We start from the raw sequence: 19,716 nt of genomic DNA on the forward strand, positions 1-19,716 counted from the left end.
CCAGCTCCCTGTCTCCAAACGCTGCAGCCTCTGTAGCAGTGGCAGCTTGTTACCCACACATGGGTATGGTGGAGGTTCTGCAGATGGAGCCCAGCCCATGGCCCACCCACTGTCATACCTCACACCCAGGGCAGGTCACACACACGGCCCACGCTCGCCCACTGGGGCTGTGAACAGGTCTGTGTGTCCCAGTACTGGTCAGGCTGTGTCTTGCCCTGATGTTCAACTCGCCCACTGCAAACTGGAGGTTGGAAGAGACTGTTCAGAGCCAGACCTGAGGGATGCTGCGTGGAGCTGCAGGTCCTAACGAGCTGCTGGGTGTGCAAGGGAGTGGCATGGGGCAGCTGTGCTGTAAACCAGCTGTTGTCACATCTGTCCCTGGGTTGGAGTGCACCTCTCAAGATGCACAGACAAGGGGCACAGCCTGAAATCACCACTCCAAGAAGGACCCATGGAAAGGAGCGTTCAAGCCTGGCTGTGTGGAAAGGGGCAGCGAGGTGTTTGGGGAGGGAGCAGGAGAGCTCAGGCGGGACGTAGCGGGGCCGCGTCCCAGGACAGGCGCTCCTCTCCACTCCCGGGACCGCTCCTGCTGCCTCTGGCTACAGTCACTGAAGGTTCGAGCTGCAGGAGCTGGGGTGTCAGGAGGAGGTCGGACACGGCACAGGGCTGAACCTTCACCCCTCTCCCCGCGCTGTCAAACAGCCGGCGGGTGAGCGCATCGCTTCCGACACCGCTGGAGCAACGGGGCGCAGACAGGCGACAGCCCAGGAAACCACTGCAGGCAGCTCACAGCCAGACTGCAAGGGGAGGCCTGGAGGGAAACAGACCCTCGGGCCTTGAGCTGGTGAAACTGAGGAAGAGCAAACAAGGTGTGTCATGTACAGTCACAGGGGTGGGAAGGGGCCTCCAGAGCCCATGGGGTCCAACCCCCTGCCAAAGCAGCTCCCTAGGACAGGGCACACAGGGCGGTGTCCAGACAGGGCTGGAATCTCTCCAGAGAAGGAGACTCCACACCCCCTGGGCAGCCTGTCCCAGGGCTCCCTCACCCTCACTGGGGAAAAGTTCTTCCCCATGTTGGTGTGGAACTCCCTGTGCTCCAACTTGAGGCCATTGCCCCTTGTCCTGTCCCCACAGACACTGAGAAGAGGCTGCCCATGTCCCCCTGCGTCCCACCCTTCAGATACTGATAACCATTGATCACATCCCCTCTTAACCTTCTTTTCTCCAGGCTGAACAGCCCCAGTTCTTTCAGCTTATCCCCATAGGGGAGATGCTGCACTCCTTTGGAGCAGGGCAGCACCTATAGCACCCATAGCTGCGCCCCTGGCAGCTGTTGCTCACACGTAAAGCCTTAGCTGGCAATCTCAGTATTGAAACATGGGGGGTTCCCAATCACCAAGGGCTGGTGACCTCACAGAAACTTAGTGAGGATAAGGTTTGATGATCAGTATTACCAGGCTGAGGGTTTTTTGATGTTTGAACTGTCATCAGGCTGAGTGTTACTTAATTCATCACCACTGTCATCATCACTGCAGAGAAAAGGGAGGTGGATGGGGCGGGGGGAGGAAATAGAGGCAGCCATCTGGGAAACATGTCTGTGTGTCAGGGAGATTTAAAACTTGTAGTCTGGGGGTAAGGAGAGAGCAAAGTGTATGTGTCCAGCCTGCTCACAGCCTCGGTGGCAGGTGGAGGGGAGTCCAGGCACAGCCAAGGCGGCAGGTGTTCAGCCACAGGATCCAGGCCATCTGCTCCTGGCTGCTCTTGTCACCTGACACACAGCCAAAGGTAGCAAAACCAAATGGTGTTTGCTAGAGGGAGGCACTGACCTGACTCCCTAAACCCCACACTCACTGCTACATCTGAAGTGGGGAAAGAGAAACCCCGTGTTTTCAAGAAAACACCCCTACCAGGGTGAGTTTCCCCTGCCAGCTGGATTTATTAACTCTTCCCAGCAACACCTCCATCCTCCCATGGGAAGAAGTTGCCCGGCTGACTTCAGGCCAAGCCAAGAAGCCACCTGTGAAGCTACCATCAGACTGCCCCAAACATGCTGCACCAAGCTCTCTGCTTCCCCAGGTCACCCATTCATTACGCTCCAAACAGGTTTCACAGCCCCACAGAACCATAAAATGGTCTGGGTTGGTTGGGAGGGACCCCAAGGGTCACAGAGCTCCAACCCCCTGCCACAGGCAGGGCCACCAACCAGAACTCTGAGTGTCAGTCAAACCCATGAGCAGAATGCTCATGTACTGCAAAGCAGCTGCTGTCCCCTGGGATGCTGGAGACAAGCCCTGTGAATCCCACTGAGTTCTGCTAGTCACAGCAGGGAGAACACTCCAGACCACAGCTCAGCTGCCTCCAGGACCTCAGGCTGCAGAAAGCCCCCTCTGCATTTCTGCTGAGCCCCCATCCCACCTCTGTTGGCTCCTGAGGACACTGATGGAGACGTTACCCAGAAGTTCGCCGCTTCCAATCAAAGTCTTGATGCAGAGAATTCCGGAGGTGCTTCAGTGCTCCCAGCCACAACAGAGCCTCCTTCTTCTCCCTGAAATATCACCTCCTCCTTCCTGAAACGGCAGTGAAATGTAGAGCCTGGGTCCAGACCACGCAGCAGCAGGGTGGGGCACACACCTCTGTTCCCATCAAGAGCCCTCTGGCCCTCAGGACTGCGTTTCCCATGGTTACACACCAGCCTCCCCGTTCCTGAGGATGCCATTTCCCAAGCACAGCAATTAAAACTGCTGTTTAATTAACTAGGCAGCCAAGTGTCCTTCAGAATTATAGCAGAGTTTATTTAATACTTTGTACAGCCAGCATTGGTCTCCAGGAATAAGTTATAACCTTACACAAGTGAGGCCCCCCCCACCCCCCAACACCCACCCTTAAGGAATGTTCAACTTTCAGCATTTCTAATTGAGAGGGAAATTATTTCTAGGGGAAGATGCAGTCTGAAGAAGGGAAATCAATCCTAAGTTGTGACTGAAGCTCCTCAGAAGTTCTCAGGGTTTACTCCCATCTAATTGGACTGGTGAGCAAGTGCAGAGGTAGGTCACACCTTCCAGGACCGAGCTCCACAGTACATTCACCTCGGGGAACAACCAGATTTTCTGCAGTTGGACAGGGTTTTGTTTCCTCCCCCTGGTTCTGCTGTGCAGACACACCCTGTACAGTCTCTAGTACAATCAATGCTTGTAACAGATGTCTCCAAGAGGTCTGTGTGTGCCCCCCCCTGCTCTATCTATTCGGTTACAACATCTTCACTTCTCACCGTGGTGTTGCTGGGAGGAACAGACCTCACTGGGGCCCTGCAGCAATAAACACCACTCCAAACAAATAAATACTCTGAAATCCTTTTTAAACAGCAATAATGTTCACACTCTGCTCCAGTGCAGCACTTGGTTATCTGTATACTGGGTTAAAAGCACCCCAAGGACAGCTGGTGAGCAGCAGAGCAGGAGCCTCACTCACCTCCTCACCCTGCACTCCAACGAGGGGGTGAAAACCCAAGCCATGGCCTAGGAGTTCCCCTCTCCTCCGTGCTCAGAGCGCTGCCAGCCTCTGGTATTGAGCAATTCACATTCTCAAGCGCAGATGAAGCCAAAGGAGGGTGTATAAAGGCTTCCTGCTCCCTCTCCAAAAAGTGTGCCCAGGTCCCGGACAGCTCTGGGAAACACCCACCCCGGCGAAAGGGGAGCCAAGCGCCGGCCGCAGGGCTGACAGGTTGTAGGGCCCTACCCAAAGGAGCCCTTCCAGGGGTCCCCACGCACTGCCTGGCCTCAGAGGAAAGCGTTTTCACCCAAAAAGTGCCTCCTCCCTACACCCCCCAGCCTGGCAGCCGTGCTGGCCAGCGCAGGCCAGGCCCACACCAGCGGGGTTCCACACCCAGTGCCCAGGGAAAGGCTGAACCTGACCCAGAATCCCCATCAAAGGGGTGGGGGCAGCTCTACTTGTCCCCACTGACATGGGGCAGGTGAGTACTTGGGGGTGCTGGGGGGGGGTTTCACGTGGTTAAAGAACAGTTCCAGCCAAGCCTTAAAGCCTCACAGAGCCTTTCAAGCTGAGAACAAGATCCGGCTTCAGAAACTGAATGCTCCTTCCTGGTGATTGTGAAACGTTTTGCAACAGTGATCAGAGAGTGTGAGAACGCTCCCAAGTCTGTTTTTTTGGGGGAGGAAAGGAAGATGAGCTCAAGCACTGGGCTGCACCTTCCTCTCCTAAAGGGGCTCCACCAATTCCAGCCAGAGGAACCGCGCGGGGAGGCGGCTTTGCCTTTCCTACAGAGAACAAAACTTGGCTAAAGCGATGGGAACTTCCACAGAAAATGACCCAATAGAGCACCATACTCCACAAGAGCATCCCAAAATGCTTCACAATACAACAGAAGAAGTACACTCACATGAATGCTATATACCTGCCCCAGGTGTAGTTTCTGATGCCACGCAGTGGGGTTTATTTTATGGTGGTTTCTTGGTTGTTTTGTGGGGTTTGGGTTTTTTTTTGTTTGTTTTTTCCCCCCTCAAAGAAACGATGTCCCAGTTAGAATAAAGCAAACCCTTTCTTTTAAGTGTTCTTTTCACCGTGTTCTATATACACAACCCTTAAAATACACTTAAAAATAGCTGCACACAGGTTGTATCGTTAGAGTGGAGAAGGGCAGTCCGGACAGACCATGCTTCTCAGTAGGTTAAAAACTGTAAATAAAACCCAACCAGGCTCACCCTCCTCCAGCACCCCAGAGGAGGGAAGGGAAGGAACAAGCAGTTTTAAAACGGGAGTCTCTCACAAAAACACGCTACTTACAAATCTCAGGTTCAATTCCTCGAGCAGGTTGGTATCAAATCCTTTCTTACCCATCCGAGGTCACACGCTGCCGCCTTAGCCATGAAATCTGTTGCAACATGCATGGGTCAGCTTCCCACTCAAGCAACTGCAACCCTGAGGATTTTTTCTGGCCTGGTAGGAAGAAGGAAAAGTAACACAATTCCTGAAGTATGGCTGGTCCTCCGTTGGAAAGCTCCGTGCCGGCTCCTGGACACACCCCCACGCTCGTTTTCTCCTCTCAAACACGTTTCCCCTCTAACCAACATGCAGGTTTCTCCTTCCCCATCGTTCCACAGCTTGGTGTCCCAAGGGAACAAGCCACCATCAGCCATCCAGGGGTTTGCCCAGGTAGACCAAAGTCACTTCTGTGTTCCCGTACACCGCAGACACCGCTGGGTAGAGGCAAACTTTGGGCAGTCCTCTGAAGGCAACTCCCAGGAACTCGTAGCCCCTCTCAAACGCTAACGTTTTATCTTCCATGTCCAGGATGACACGAATCCTTTCACCTATCTGGAAACAGACACAGGAGGGGGAGGTGAGGGGAAGGGGGAAGAAATAATGCACAGGGAGAGGCAGCATTTTTAGAGACAGGAGAACGAAGCACAGCCCACCTACACCACAGCAAGGTCGTTTCCAAGCAAGCCCTTCCTGCCTGCCCTGGCTGCGGTACTGTTACCACAGCAGGTGCTCAATCTGGCTCAAAAGGGCACTAGGATCCTAAGCACCCCTTCCAGTGGGCAGCCTGCACCCTCCCTCCCCCCCAAAATATACATAACCCTCCTCACAGGAACCTCACGACGGCACAGGGTGTGAGCACACCACACGCCTCACTCTCCAGAACACTGTGTGGGCTTGGACACGTTGTGAGAGTCTCCAAGCTCCCCAAACTCTGCATCTCCCCATTGCCAGCGCTGAGCAGTAATTGCTCTGTGAAGAAGGGCAGTGAAATTGTCTCAGAAAGGTAAGCTCTGCGTGGAAAACACACTGGAACACTTGCTCCCCAAGGCAGAGGGCAATTCCAGTGCAAAGCTGGGGCAAAATAGGTGTGAAAAACCCCACATGCATTCACACATATATACAGACACGTGAGCAAAGCACATGCTGAACACAGAGGCTCAGCTCTAGGCACACCTGGCCCTCCCTGGGCTTATCTAGCCATTTTCAGGCGTTACAGACCAGTCCCAGACACCAGCACAGCTCAAACTCCTGAGCCCTCAGCAGCCAGCCCCAGTGCTGGGGATTCCTGCCAGGCAGCACACCTTCCTGCTAAGCAACACTAACACAGGAGCAGGCACCTTTCCCTGAAGCAGGCTCTCCAGGAGCCTCAAGAAACACTAAATGCTCTGGAGGATCACTGGCTTGAGCTCCCAGCAGGTTCTACAGAGAGAGGAGCCACCCTGTGCACCCCTGAGTCCCCACAGCAGCCACGCTCGGCTTCAAACCCCTTCCTCACACAGCTGCTGGGGAAAGGCCTAGGCAAGGACAGCAGAACAGGGCCACAAAGGGCCCAGTGTGGGAAGTGCCAACTCAGTTTGCACACCAGGGAACGTGTGAGCGGGAGGGAGAGCTAAATCTCTTCAATTGGGCTGATTTTAGGGATTATTCCCAAAACCAGCAGGTATAACCTGCCATATATATATCTATCTCTCTATGTATAGAATTACCTGCCATAATTTGGACAGAATTACAGGCTTGGAGGTGAGCTTTCATGTGAAATGTAGGAACATCAGACACAGCTCACCACACAGCCCTTCACCCACAGCCCAAACGTGCACCAATACTTGTCCAAAGCCACAGCAGCACCGGGATGGCAACTGTAACGTGCCCAGCTTGAGTTGCAAGGCGTGAGCAGCCAGGAGCACAAAGATAATAAAGGCTTCTGTAGGCACCAAAAGGTGAAGAGGCACTTGCTCTTTAATAACCTGAAATTATCTGAACATCACGTCCCAGCATCCCAGCCAAGGGATGTCACCTACGGGCACGCTGCCAGCCAGCAAACAAGCAGTACTCAGCACTGCTGCAGAGTTTTCTTTGTGGGAAGCCTCTTACCTAAGCACTAACCTCAGCTCACTCTGCCATACAACAAAGGTGTAAAACACCACAGACCTTCACCTTGCTGCGGGGCAGGTGGTTGGTTCAGAAGGCTACAGCAGCCTGCTTGGCTTTTATTGCATAAAAAAGCGAGATGGTGCCTAGACAGACACTCAGGGTGTGGGCTCTGCACTCAGTGCTTGAGATAAAAGGCTGGGAACAAGCAAGGGTCAGGTAGGTGCACTGAGCACCACGCACAGGGGTGGCCTGAGGACGCAGTGAATGCAGGGGGGAAAGGCCTCACAGAGCACAACTGCTTGCCTTCTGCAGGGAAGCTGGTGGAGTCTCCATCTCTGGAGAGATTCAAGACCCCCCTGGATGCCTATCTGAGTGATATGCCCTAGGGAGCTGCTTTGGCAGGGGGGTTGGACCTGATGATCTCTCGAGGTCCCTTCCAACCCCTACAATTCTATGATTCTATGAACATGATGGGAGGCAAAGCGGGCAGCCAGAGGGCATCAGGCCAGCGGGCATCAGGCCAGTGGGCTGCCAGGACACAGGGCTCCTGACAGGCAGGGTGGGTGGGTAGGTAGGTGGGTGGCTGGGTGGGTAGGTAGGTAGGTGGGTGGGTGGGTGGGGGGGTGGGTAGGTAGGTAGGTAGGTGGGTGGGTGGGTAGGTGGGTGGGTGGGTGGGTAGGGCTTCCCAGCCCGCCGAGCCCCGCTCACCTGGTACTTGGGCGCGTTGTTGCACTGGGGGAAACTGCCGTTCACCTCGCCGTTATGCAGCAAGTTATTGTCCACCAGGTTCCAGCCCCAGCTCTGGTCGTCGCTGCCCAGCAGAGCCACGTAGCCCTGGCACTGCATGGCCGCCCGCTTGGTGGCGATGCCGATGACGGCCACGGTGCCCAGCGGGCCCTCCCACCACACCTCCCAGGCGTGGCGGCCCTCGCTGAAGCCGATCTTGGTCCTGGCCCCGTCCGTGCTCTGGGCGATGGGGTTGCGGTGCAGGGTGAAGCCGTTCTTCTTGATGTAGACGTTCCTCGAGCAGTCGTTGGTGCTGAAGGCGTGGTGGAAGGCACGGACCTGGCGGGGAGGGACGGGGTGGGGGGGGGATCAAAACCCCGTCGCGGTTTTCCCAGCCCCCGCCGGCCTCGGCTTCCGAGGGGGGTAGGCCGAGGCGGGGGGGTGTGGGGGTGTGTGGGGTGGGGTGTGGGGTGTCCCGGACTCACCTTGCCCTTGTAGGTGGGCACGTTGCAGAGGATGTCGGTGCGCAGGGCCTCCTCGGCCAGGCAGCGGGCGGCCAGGCTGCGCCACACCTCGCTGTTCTCGTCGCCGTGCAGGACGTGGTGCCAGAGCTTGCAGACCAGCGCGCAGCTCCGCAGCTCCCGCAGCTCCAGGTAGGAGAACACCAGCTCCAGCACCCGCCCCGGCAGCCGCCAGCCCGGCCCGCCCGCCGCCGCCGCCGCCGCGCCGCCCCCCCCACCGCCACCGCCGCCGCTGCCCCCGCCGCCGCCGCCGCCGCCTCCTCCGGGCCCCGCCGCCATCGCCTCCCTGGACTTCCCCCCCCCGCCCGCACCGCCCCAAGCGCGGGCGGCGGGCCGGGTCGCGGGGGCCGCGTTACCCCCTTCCCTTGGCCGGCGACAGCGGCAGCGGCGGCGGGTCCCGGGCCGAGCGCGCGCTCCCGGCCGGCCCGCGGCCCCTCACGGCGAGGGGGCGCGCGCGCCCGGCGCCGCCGCCATCACAGCTGCGGGCAGCCCGCCCCGCCCCGCCGCGCATGCGCGGGGAGGGGCGCGGGCACGGCGCGTGGGAGCGGCCGGCGGGGCTGAGGTGAGGCGGCGCGCAGGGGAGGGGAGGGGGCCCGGCGGGGGCGGCACCGGCCTCGCCTCACACAACGGACCACCCCCCCGCCCCTTCACCTCCGCAGGGACGGGCACGGGGCTTCCCCGGCGCGGTGGAGGCTGCCGGACCCGGCGGTGCGGGGACCGTGGGGCGGCTGGCACGGGGTTTCCTCGCTCGGGCCGCGCCGCCGGTGAGGTACCCGCCGTCCCTCCGGAGCTGGCTGCGACCGGCGGGACCGGGGCTTTCCCGGGCGCTGGGTGAGTTGGAGCGGCCCCGGGCTCGGCAGGAGTCACGGCAGGGACGGGCGCCAGCAGGAAGCTCTTCGTGGCCCGGTAGCGCCGTAAAGCCGGGCGTTAAGGCAGCGCCCGCGGCCCCGGGGCGGGCACAGCTCGGTGCCCGGGTGCCAGCCCCTCCTCTCCGCAGCCTGCCCATCGCTCCGAGCCTGGCTTGGGTCTTTTTTTACTTCTTTGGGGTTGTTGTTGCCCTGTTTCTTACCCCCTGCTTGGTTCCCTCAGCAGTCGTGAGGCCAAGGAGAGGGCCAGGAGCAGGGTCAGCTGGAGGGAGGTGCTTTGAGGCCCAATTAAACCCGTCGCACACCCGTAGCTCCCTGGTTAAACCGGTAATGCTGCTTTCAGAAAGGTGCTTGTCTCTGTGCTTACCAGCTACAAGAAAACCAGCTTCACCTTGGCAATGCAAAGTGCACGTGCACAGTAGGCTAAAATTTATCCACACAAACGTATGCTTTTAAATGGTAGTTAAGGCGACTGCTTTGAGCATTAATTGGTTTATACAGCACACGTTTCTTGCTCCAGGTATTGGGAGGCTGCTCTGCAAATTGACCTTAGGTGCTGACTGCCTAGCGCCTCGGCAGCCCTCTCATCCAGACTGTGGCAACGGGACTTCTCTGCAGAGGGACTGGACTTGCCCAGTGTGCCGCCTTCCCCTTGCTCCTTTCTGCTACATCCTGTCAGGCACCGTGCCCCTGTTTGGCTGGGCGTGCCGTGTCCCTGCACAGTGAGGAATGGGCTCTCAGCAGCTCTGCTCCACGCACCGCAGTGAGATGCGGGACCTCACCGTGGCCGTTCCGTGCCGCTGTGGCTGGTGTTGGTGCTGTTTGAGCCAAAGCATCTCTTGGGTACTGATCTGTAGAGCTGCCTGTTGTGACTGGGCACTAGAGTTTCAAGCTGTGTGCGTTACAGCCAGAGATCTTGTTGCTAAGATGAGCTTTCTGCTCTAATGAGGACCAGAGCTCAATCCAAGCTGTGATGGGGGTTTTTTGTTGTTGTTTCAGAGACAGCCCTGAAGCATGGCAGTCAAATGGACCGGTGGACATTCGTCCTCTATATTGTGCTTGAACGTCAACAGGGAAGGGCTGGTGGCTTCAGGTGCGGAGCAAGGCGAGCTCACGCTCTGGGATGGGGGCGGCGGCACTCCGGCCGGCCGGCTCCAGCTCCCCAAGGCAGACGACGTGACCTCCGTGGTGTTCTCCCCTCGCTGTCCCACCAGGCTGTACGCTTCCCACGGAGAAGCCATCAGCCTGCTGGATGCCCGGTCCCTCAAGGAGCCTGTTGAACACTTCCACGTGAACGAGGAGGAGATCAACTGCCTCTCGGTGAACGAGACCGACGCTTTCTTGGCGGCGGCAGATGACTCGGGGGCGATAAAGGTTGTGGACTTGGAAAACAAGAAAGTCAGCCGGTCCTTGAGACACTCAAACATCTGCTCTTCTGTTGTCTTCCGACCTCACCGGCCTCAAAGCCTTGTTTCATGTGGACTGGACATGCAGGTGATTTGCATACAAGTAGATGGTTGTTAGAGAAGCGAAACACTACCTGTGTAGCGAGGCGCCGGCAGACTTTCACTACACCTGAGGTGTACAGTCACCAGGAAGCTCCTTAACTCTTCAGGAGTTGTTTTGGCAGAGAAGCAGAGGGGCTGCTCCTCTCCCTGGTTTTATCTGCTTTGATATTGACAGTCTAAACGTGAGCGTGGGGAGCAGAAATGAGGGTATGGTGCCAGGGACACTCCTGCTGCATTAGCTCCCCTCTGGACCCACACCCAGAAGTTGTCCCTAGCGATCAGTTAGGGCTGCAGATGAAATGCAGATGATTGTTAGGAAAATGCAAATTGCTGTCTGTGCCAGCAAGAGTACCTCACTACAGGTAGACAAATACCTTTCCAAGGGGCAGGTATCACTGTAAGGAGAAGTAATTTTTATAATTTATCCTTTGCTCCAGTTTACCTCTTGGAAGCATTAAATGTTCTTCGCCTCTTATGCTTCTCTATCCTCATCAAGAGGGAGCTCTGTCCTTTGCACACCACTTGTGGAAGCGTTCAGAGACAAACCATGCTAGGAGTTCCTGGAGTCTCCAGTTGCGTTGCCAGAGCTGGCTGCCTGGAACAGATGTTTTTCAGCCATTTCTTTCCAGTGGTTATGATTCTGACCACACTCCTGGTTTAGCCTGAGATGAAAACTATCACTTCTACAAAGGTTTCCGTGGTTCTAGTGGTATTAGGGTGAAATGTCAATGCTTTGACAGCACTGAGCAGTTTCAGCCTGTGTTCTTAAAACCAAAGCACACCTCACACCTGTTAAAACAAACACGTGCTGATGTTTAATATAAGCAGTATTCATCCATATTAAAGCCAGGGACCATAGAGATTCAGTACAAAGGGTGGTGCAGGGTTGTAAAGGAAGTGCCATGAAAGAGAGACCTGTTTGCAGAGGAGTAAACGCTGGGCGCTTCAGACAGCTGGCTTAATTTCAGATCCCTAAAATGCAGATTTTTTTAAAAATCAGAATTGTAGCTGTTCACATACCTCGTCTGAGCAAGTGAACTGGTTATTTTTTGGTGACTTTTTGGTTTTAGTGTGTTTTACTGTGGCTTGACAAGGAGTTTTTGTTCCCGTATCGAGGCTGGCTCGTCATTAAATGAAATAACACTGAGCTCCAGTCCTCCCAAATACTGTGCTGCAGCATGTATTTGGACAAGCTACAAGCTCTGTGAGCATCAAAACACATTCTGGCCTCACGTATCAAACCCTCAGTGAAGCTGTGGCTGATGAGGACTGGAATTAAGGTTGCTGCTCTTCTTGCAGAAGTGCCACAGAAGCAGAGGAAATGCCGCGAGGACAGAAAATTGTAGAAAACTAAACTCGTTGGCACTTGAAGAATTCCTAAAGCTGTTGCAGGGCTGTCTGTGATGAAAAGGGGAGTATTTGCCTTAAGCATTAGGATCCTGCCTCTCTGATGTACTCTGCACAGGTATCCTAGCAAGTTCTCCCTTTCCCCGGTAGCAAAGTGGTTTTACGTGGCAGCAACAGCAGTTACTGAGAGGGAAAAGTGACATCAACCAACCTGTTTTGGGTGTCTTGGTGTGATTTGGGTTCCAGAAACTCAGAGCCAGTGCAACAGCACTTTTGTGTCCCAAATTTAAAGACCTTGATACATTCTACTGGAGGTGACAAGTGGAGGAAAGCTTTATTAATAACACATTAAATCCTGGATTGAAAAAAAGCCAACAGAACACCAGAACTGCATCGGGCTGACTCCTGCTCCCCTGTCTGCTGTCTGTTGTCAACACAGACCCTGCAGAAGTATTGGGAGGATTATGTTTAACTGGCACGGTGTAGATCTGTAGCACATTGTGTTGCTGGTGAGAGAGGCAGGATTCATTGGAAGGCAGAGTTCTTGCTTCACAAGGGGCTTGGAGGTGGGGTGGAATCGTTAGAGCAAGTCTGAAAGCAGAGGAAAAGCACCCCCTACTGCAGTGCACGTGCCAGATCTACTCCTTGGATATAAAACAAGGGCCTGAGTTACTGTTTGGCTTTTTCTGTTCCATTTTTCAAACAGGTTCAAGTGATTCTTTTGGGAGAGAACTAAAATTCAGAATGGTGATGGTGAGCCCTATGAACCACCAGCATTTGCCTCGTCTCTCCTTTTAAATAATTGATGTGCAGTATATCATGGGTACTGCTGCTGAGGTGAATGCAGAAGCATTCAGAACAGCTCTTTCATCCATTTCCTGGTCGAAAGGTCTGAGTCACTGAGTCTGCTGAGTAAGGCAGACTGAGGGTTTGGAAAGCGTGCCATCAAGATTTGCTGCACTTCCCAGGTGCAGTTCAGTCACCCCTCATGACACACCTCGTGCTTGTGTGGGCTTTGCTCTGCCAGAGCAAGAAGTGTGGTTGGTTTGGGGGTTGTTGCTGAAAGGATCTGCTCGTACTTCAAATCAGAATTGGACAAATTATTGATTCATACTTTGTTTTCCCCCCAGGTCATGCTGTGGAACCTGCAGAAAGCTCGCCCCTTGTGGACCACCAACCTGCAGGAGTACGAAAGGGAGGAGGACAGCCCGCAGTCGGCTGGGCAGTTCTTCAACCCCCCGCTTGCACATTCCCTCTCCGTCGCGTCCTGTGGCAACGTCTTCGGCTGCGGCGCTCAAGACGGGAAGGTGCGAATCTTCAGAGTCACCGGCGTCAAGTTCCAACGTGAGCTGGAGTTCCAGGGTCACAGCCTGGGAGTATCCCAGGTCCTCTTCATGCCAGAAGAGTACTGGCTGCTGACTGGGGGAAACGACGGGAAAGTCTTGCTCTGGGATGTCAGCGGTGACCTTGGCAAGCAGCAGCAAAGTCCAGCAAAATCTCTGCAGAGAAGGAAGGCCCAAGCACCAGCTTCCACCAGAAAAGATGGGAAGCAGAACAAAGTGTCTTCCCAGGGACACGCTGGAGTTGTGCCAAAGCTCACCATCGAGCACGGGGAGAAGGTGAACTGGATCTCATGCGCAGAGATCAAAGGCTCCAAGAGAGTTTTAGTTGCTGACCAGAGTAGTTCTGTATCCGTGTATCCGTTGCCAGAACCTTAGACACAGAGGTGTTTAAAGAAGTTTGTGGGGCAAAACCACTTCTCAGAGTGCTTGAAATGAGCCTGGTTACACCCACTGACAGTGCCCAGCACAGAGAAACCTGCTGCGTGCCCGGGAGGGGAAGGGATTTGCGGTGTGCTCGCGCCAGGCGCTCGCCGTGTCGCTGGCTTCACGTGATGTTTTCCAGCCGCAGCTGGTATTCGCTGCAGCTGTTTCTTGCAGGGTTGGCAGTTTGCTGCTTGAGCAAAACAGGTTCCAATATATCTAGGGGTAATATTAGTTCATGACTAAGCTGACATAATTAAGATGGGAGAAAGAAATCCACACATAACAGGGACACCCACGGTGCCGAACGAGGGCGCTGAGCAGTAACTGGGATGTCACTGGCTATTTTGCAGGAGCTCAGGAGATTCTGTTGCTCTCCCCATCAAGCCCTGTTGCAGTTAGCTTCAATTTGCCGTAGTGGAAATGCATTTCTTGTTAGTTTGTCAACAGCTGCATATGAGGCTGGAGAAGCATTAACTAACGAGCAATCAAATTACCTTAATTGCCATTGCCTATTGATTTTTACACACTGTGGTAAACAGAGGAGTAAGGGGAAAATGTTAAAATCCGTTCAACGGGTCAGCTGTCTTATGCATTTAGTTGTTTATCCCAGGGAAAAAGAACTATTATACTTGTCTTAATAAATGCTTTCTCTCTTGCTACTCCCTTGCCTGTTACACTCGCCCTAGCGCTGCCAAACGTACACAAAATCGTGTCAAGAAGGGACTGCCTCCTCCTTTTCTTTTTGGTGGAAAAATTTCTAGCTTGGTTTTTGTACCCAGCTCCTGAAAATCATCAGCCAGTTGTGCTAGTTGTCCATCCTTTATGGATGAGATTCCAGCTGCCTTGGTTTAGCTATCCTTCATCCTCAAAACAGCACCCTGCAAATAAGTACAACTTATTCTCCACCAAATCTGATTTATCATTGTACCTTTTTAAATGGGGGAAAAGGGGATCTGCTTGTAGAGCCCTTAACAGGAGGAGACTTTGGCCCGAGGTGTGAACTGGGGACACAGCAACAAGGCAAAGCCAAAACAGAGAAAACAACTGTCTGGGCACCTGCTGTTGTGTCACCTCTAAATTGATCTTGTGTGTGAAGACAGGATCAGCGGGTCAGGGGAAGCGGTCCGGATGCGTAGCTCAGCGTGGGATGCGTTCATGAGCATGTGTCTGTGCATCTAGGGACCTATATTTGGATGCAGAGTCTATAAAAAGCCTGGGTACAAACAGCCTGCAGCAGGAGTCGGATCCCCTGTCCCTGGTGAGGCCGCCTGCTTCTGGAGGGACCATCGAGCCCGCTCCGGCTTTTATCGCCTTTCCTTCCTGCTCTTGGAGTCGTGGAGGAAGATGGCGAGAGGCAGCATCTCCCTGCGCTCCCTGCATGAGGCGTTAAACAGGTTGTGGAAGGGTTGTGCTAGCACTGCTGTGGAGCTGTGTGTGGGTAACAGGGCGTAGATACACTGGGTGTACCTGGGAAGGGAGCGGGTCGCCGGCGATCCCTTTTCTCCTTGCCTTGCTGGGGAGGGCAGGGGAACAGAGCCCCGAGCTGCGTGGTTTGGGGAACACTGTCTGTCTGCACACTGTTGGTCCTGGCTGGCAAAGGCCTGGTGCTGCCTGGACCACTGTGGGCAACAGGAGATTTGGGTTCCCACTCTGCTACGATCCCGTCTAAACGGGAGAGTGGGGATGAGCTGCTGAACTTGGGACAATGCCTCAGAGACCGGAGGGTTCAAAGGTGGGAAGTGGGTGGTTATTGTTAAAGAAACACCCCTGAGAACGGACGTTCCTTAGAAGTTTAGAGAAAAATCAGTCGCTGAGGAATTGGGATGTGGGGGGTGCTGATTCACTCTCCGTTTCCAAAGCCTGTGCTTGGAAGAGGAACGCTGGGCCAGGGTTCATTGGCTTCGTGTAAAAGAATCCCCGCTGGCACCGGGCCACCGTTCAGCTGCAGTGCGACAGCACAGTGGCGCTCAGATGGTGTCTGAGCAGCCGGGCAGCCAGCAAGCGCGGGAGCACAGGCGAGCTGTGAGCACGGCTCCTCAGAGAAGCAGGGCCTCAGAACCTGCTCCTCTGCTCAGGGCACTTCACCCTGTTCAGCAGCGGCTCTTCTGACTCCGATTCACACAATGGTAACTGTAAAAAAACCCCCAAAACCCCAGAGAGCAGATCAGGGAGGGAAATCATAGAATCATAGAATGGTCTGGGTTGGAAGGGACCCCAAGGATCACAGAGCTCCAACCCCCTCCCACAGGCAGGGACACCAACCTCCAGGCCTGGAGCTACACAAGGCTGCCCAGGGCCCCATCCAACCTGGCCTTGAACACCTCCAGGGATGGGGAATCCACTACCTCTCTGGGCAGCCTGTTCCAGCCCCTCACCACTCTCTCTGGAAAAAACTTCCCCCTAATTTCTAATCTAAACCTTCCCTCCTTTAGCTTTAGTCCATTCCCCCTTGTCCTGCCATTATCTGCTCTTTCAAAAAGTCAAATCCCCTCCTGCCTATAAGCTCCCTTCAGGATGCTGGAAAGGTGGGGAACAGAAAAATGGGAAACAGAAAAGTGGGAACCGCTCCTGAAAGAAAAAGTGAACGTTCAGGCTGTGGGAATCTGATGGAAGAAGTGTGTCTGACTGGAAGAGCTGTGGAGACGTGTGGGGCTCTGCATCGGCCTGGAAAATAAACCCCAATGTGACAGCTCTAAGATGATGCAAAATGTCATTCGCTGTAAAAACCTGAGCAGGGGAAGTAAGGTCACACAGACCTCCTGAGTGCAGGAACGAGGGGAGCAGAACTTTAACAGCTTCCTGGTAAAGGACGGGGATGTGGTTTGTGTGTACAGACCTGGGGGGTCACTGACTCAATGGCAGCTTCACCCAACGTTCAAGGAAAAAGGTGTTGAGAGGTTGTGGCTGCAGTGGAAGTAGGAGGTTTCATCCCTTGTTCTTCCTTTCAGGCGGGGTTTGGATCGAGGGGCGGCAGCGCTGATTCTGGCAGAGCCTGCAGAGAGCTGCACATGAGTTACAGAGATCAGTTGTGCTGTGGCATGAGCAAACAGGCCCTTTCAGAACCCAAATCAGCAAATGCTGAAGTGATGCTTAAAAATACAGGAGAGTCATTTATAGACAGGCCATTCCAAATAGAGTGCTGCAAAGATAAAACCAGCCAAGTTCTGAAGCACTGGCCCAAAGGCTGCTGAAAAACGACAGCACTGACAGGTTAATGATGAGATCCTTGCTTACTTCTACTGTTACTTGTAGAGAGCCATTAGGAGCCTTATTTGCCCTAATAAAAAGCTGCAACCAGAGCAACTCACTTTTACTACCGTGGTTTCTGTGCTGCCACGTTGTGTTATCCCACTGCCCTGTTCTCTGTGAGTGAGTGAGCCTGAAGCTTCCTCACAGCAAGTAGCCAGCCACCTCTCCTCAGCTTCTGCTCTCACTTGCTGTGTTGACAGACTTGATTTGCTATGAAGACAATCTAAAGTTAACCTCTGATTGTTTGGAGTTTGGGTGGGGAGGGGCAATTTGTGGTGGTTTTTAAAAATGATTCTTTTAATCCCATCACCTGGAAGCTGCTGGGTAATTTTGTCCTTAAAAACATTTCAGCCAAAGATAAGTGAAACAGGGCCACACAAGCAAGGTAAAGACCTTAATACAGTGTTTAATATGGGGAGGTCATGATCCAGAATCCAACTCCTGAAATACTACAACAATACAGTCACTGTAAGGGAAGCAGCAGAGCAAACTGTGGATGAAGAAAGAGGTAAAAATGTAGGGGCTTGACTGGAATAAAACGTAGTGATGGTGTAGCTTTGGACTAACTGATACAGCCTGAAGTAAAACACAAAGAAAAGTCACAAGAGCCCAGGAGGAAAGGCTGACCTGCTAGTAAATGGCTTGTGAAGTGCACAGCACCGAGGTGTCTGTTCAGTATTTAGGAAGGAGGTTTTGGTAGCTGTGAGATCCTCAGGACTCTCAAGACTGTGCCCTGGTGTAAACCAGCTAGAGCCTAGCAGAGGCAAGATTCAGAAGTGTCTCTAGGAAAAGCACCCCAGGAAGGACAGAAGCCCAGTGTGCCCTACTGCTCGGGGAGAGAGCAGCAACCAAATGGGTACAAAGCACAAGTACATGCCCTCCCCTCATCCCTAGGCACAGCAAGATCTTTTAAACCCATCTGGAGGATTGTAATTTAAGAGACAGTTTAAGGATTGTAATTTAAGAGATGCACTTTTCCTTAACTAAGGAAAAAACACACCAGGTACTAAGCAGTGAAGTAATAAATACCAGCTCTGAAGCAGTTTTCTTACTGCTGTTTGACTGAGGTTTTCTCATCACACGGCTCCTCAGTGGAAGGATGGTGGTACAGAAGAGCAAGTGAGAGCAGGATGAGCTGATGGAGAAGAGAAACAGGGCAGGTGGCTTGGATTTACATCATTTTTCAGGGGGGGAGGAATGAGAAGCTCTGGCTGATGTCCAGGGAAAAGGGTTCAAAAGATCATGATGCTACAGGTAAAAGCATAAATCGCCTCAGAATGTGTTAAGGGGAAAAAATGTGCTACTGATGTCAATTGAGACGTAGCTCAGTACAAATCCTGCATCTTATATTTACAGGTCATAAGACCAGGGAAGGGCCAAGAAGACCTGGGCCGTGTCAAAACCTCCTTCATTTACAGTGGTGTTACGTTCTCATGCAGCTTGTGAGGAGCCTCAGAGTTGGGGTCTGGAGCTGTTCACAGTGCCGTGCAAGCATCCCCCACCCTCCACAGCAGAAAGGACCACCGGGTGATGCCCAAGTCCTTACAAAACCCCCTTGTTTTCCATCCTTCAGGGTAGAAACCAAGCTGCAAAACGTGGAGGCTCAGTTTGCAGGCCTGGACTCGAGCTTGCAGCAGCTGGCCCAGAAGTTTGAGCTGCAGGCTGAGATGCTGGAGCAGGAGATGGGCCCGGAGGCCCCGTGGGCAGGGGTGCAGGAGGAGAGGTGAGCACAGGGAGGGGTGGCTTGGTCCTCGTCCTGCATGTGTGGGTGACGCTGCCGTGGCCTGTGCTGCTGTACTGCCCCTTCCCAGCCAAGCCTGCTGCTTCCTGCAGAAACGGGCAGCGTGAGGGAAGCAAACGTTCCCTTTGATAGTGGTTTCTACACAAGAAAAGCCAAAGCAACCCAACCACACAGTGTGTGACATACTTAGGGAAAGAAGCGCCAGTTCCAGACCCTGCAGCTCTCCTGGCTGCCCCACAGTAGGCGAAGGGGAAAGCCCCTCATCGCTACGATTACATTTCCCCATGAAGGACGGCCAGAGAACCCCCTGTTTTCAGCACCCTCGGCAAGGCGGCTTTACAGCCCTCCCCTCCTCCCCAGCAGCCCCGGGGAAACAGGCTCCAGCGACCCCCGCTCGCAACTGCTTATGGCTGAACCCGCTGTTTGGGCGGCACAACCGCGGGGACACGGCTGCGGGCCCCGCGGGCTGGGGGAGGCCGGTACCCCCGCGGGGACACGGCTGCGGGCCCCGCGGGCTGGGGGAGGCCGGTACCCCCCGCAGCCCGCCCGGCTCTCCCCCTTAACGACTTCCGCTCCGTGTGTCCCGACAGGCTCGGCTCGGAGGAGGCGGAGCGAGAGGCCGGGCGGCGGGAAAGGCCTCTCAGCGAGCGGCGGGGTGGGGCGCTTGGCGGGCCGCGCTGCAGCGGCCATTGCGGCAGGCCGCGGCTCTGCCTGCCGCCGGGCCCCGGCGCCGCCGCCGCGCCCCCCGCGCCGCGGAGCTGCAGCCCGGTGAGTGCCGACTCCTTGCTTTGACCCGGGGTTGTGAGCGGGCGGCGGGCCCGGCGATGGCGTGTGGGGCAGCCCCGCCGCCCTGCCCTCCCCTCCCCTTCCCTCCTCCCAGGCCTCGGCGGGTTGCGAGGCGCCCTTCCCGGAGCCGGCCCGCAGCAGGGAGGCGGCTGTGTCTGCCTTACCCAAGCGGCTTTATATCGGCGAGGAGCAGAAACAATAAAAGACAGCTTAAACTGTACACTTGTCTCCATGTCGCGTCCCTGTGTGGCTGGAATCGCCGCCTTTGTCTCAGGAGGGCCTCCTGGCTCCGCGCCGGGCTGTTTAGGGAGCTTCTAAGAGCTTCCTTAAGTTCCT

The 19,716-nt window shown here is 54.9% G+C and overlaps 3 protein-coding genes across 4 annotated transcripts; 2 read left to right on the plus strand and 1 right to left on the minus strand.

Moving 5' to 3' along the window:
* Window positions 1-2,892: 2,892 nt before the first annotated feature.
* On the minus strand, window positions 2,893-8,396 carry FBXO45 (F-box protein 45; the record flags this gene model as incomplete). 2 transcript variants are annotated; one of them, XR_014617441.1, is made up of 4 exons in its annotated part: window positions 2,893-4,274; window positions 4,801-5,331; window positions 7,579-7,935; window positions 8,082-8,396. XR_014617441.1 is itself a non-coding variant. In XM_084267365.1 (3 exons), the coding sequence occupies 3 exons, from the start codon at window positions 8,394-8,396 to the stop codon at window positions 5,146-5,148; spliced, it is 858 nt and encodes a 285-aa protein (XP_084123491.1). In that variant the 3' UTR covers window positions 2,893-5,145. The 2 variants fall into 2 exon arrangements, 1 of the variants encoding a protein (XP_084123491.1); XM_084267365.1 differs by having other exon boundaries at window positions 2,893-5,331.
* Window positions 8,397-9,997: 1,601 nt separating this feature from the next.
* On the plus strand, window positions 9,998-14,210 carry WDR53 (WD repeat domain 53; the record flags this gene model as incomplete). Its single annotated transcript, XM_084267145.1, has 2 exons — window positions 9,998-10,477; window positions 12,969-14,210. 2 exons carry the CDS (start codon window positions 9,998-10,000, stop codon window positions 13,554-13,556), a joined length of 1,068 nt encoding a protein of 355 aa, XP_084123271.1. The 3' UTR covers window positions 13,557-14,210.
* Window positions 14,211-14,851: 641 nt separating this feature from the next.
* SMCO1 (single-pass membrane protein with coiled-coil domains 1) lies at window positions 14,852-19,567 on the plus strand. The gene is made up of 3 exons (XM_084267380.1): window positions 14,852-14,998; window positions 18,427-18,576; window positions 19,185-19,567. The coding sequence occupies exons 1-3, from the start codon at window positions 14,949-14,951 to the stop codon at window positions 19,384-19,386; spliced, it is 402 nt and encodes a 133-aa protein (XP_084123506.1). The 5' UTR covers window positions 14,852-14,948; the 3' UTR covers window positions 19,387-19,567.
* The last annotated feature ends 149 nt before the right edge of the window (window positions 19,568-19,716 follow it).

Source organism: Gallinula chloropus, assembly GCF_964237585.1.
Source record: "Gallinula chloropus genome assembly, chromosome: 8".
Taxonomy (NCBI): domain Eukaryota; kingdom Metazoa; phylum Chordata; class Aves; order Gruiformes; family Rallidae; genus Gallinula; species Gallinula chloropus.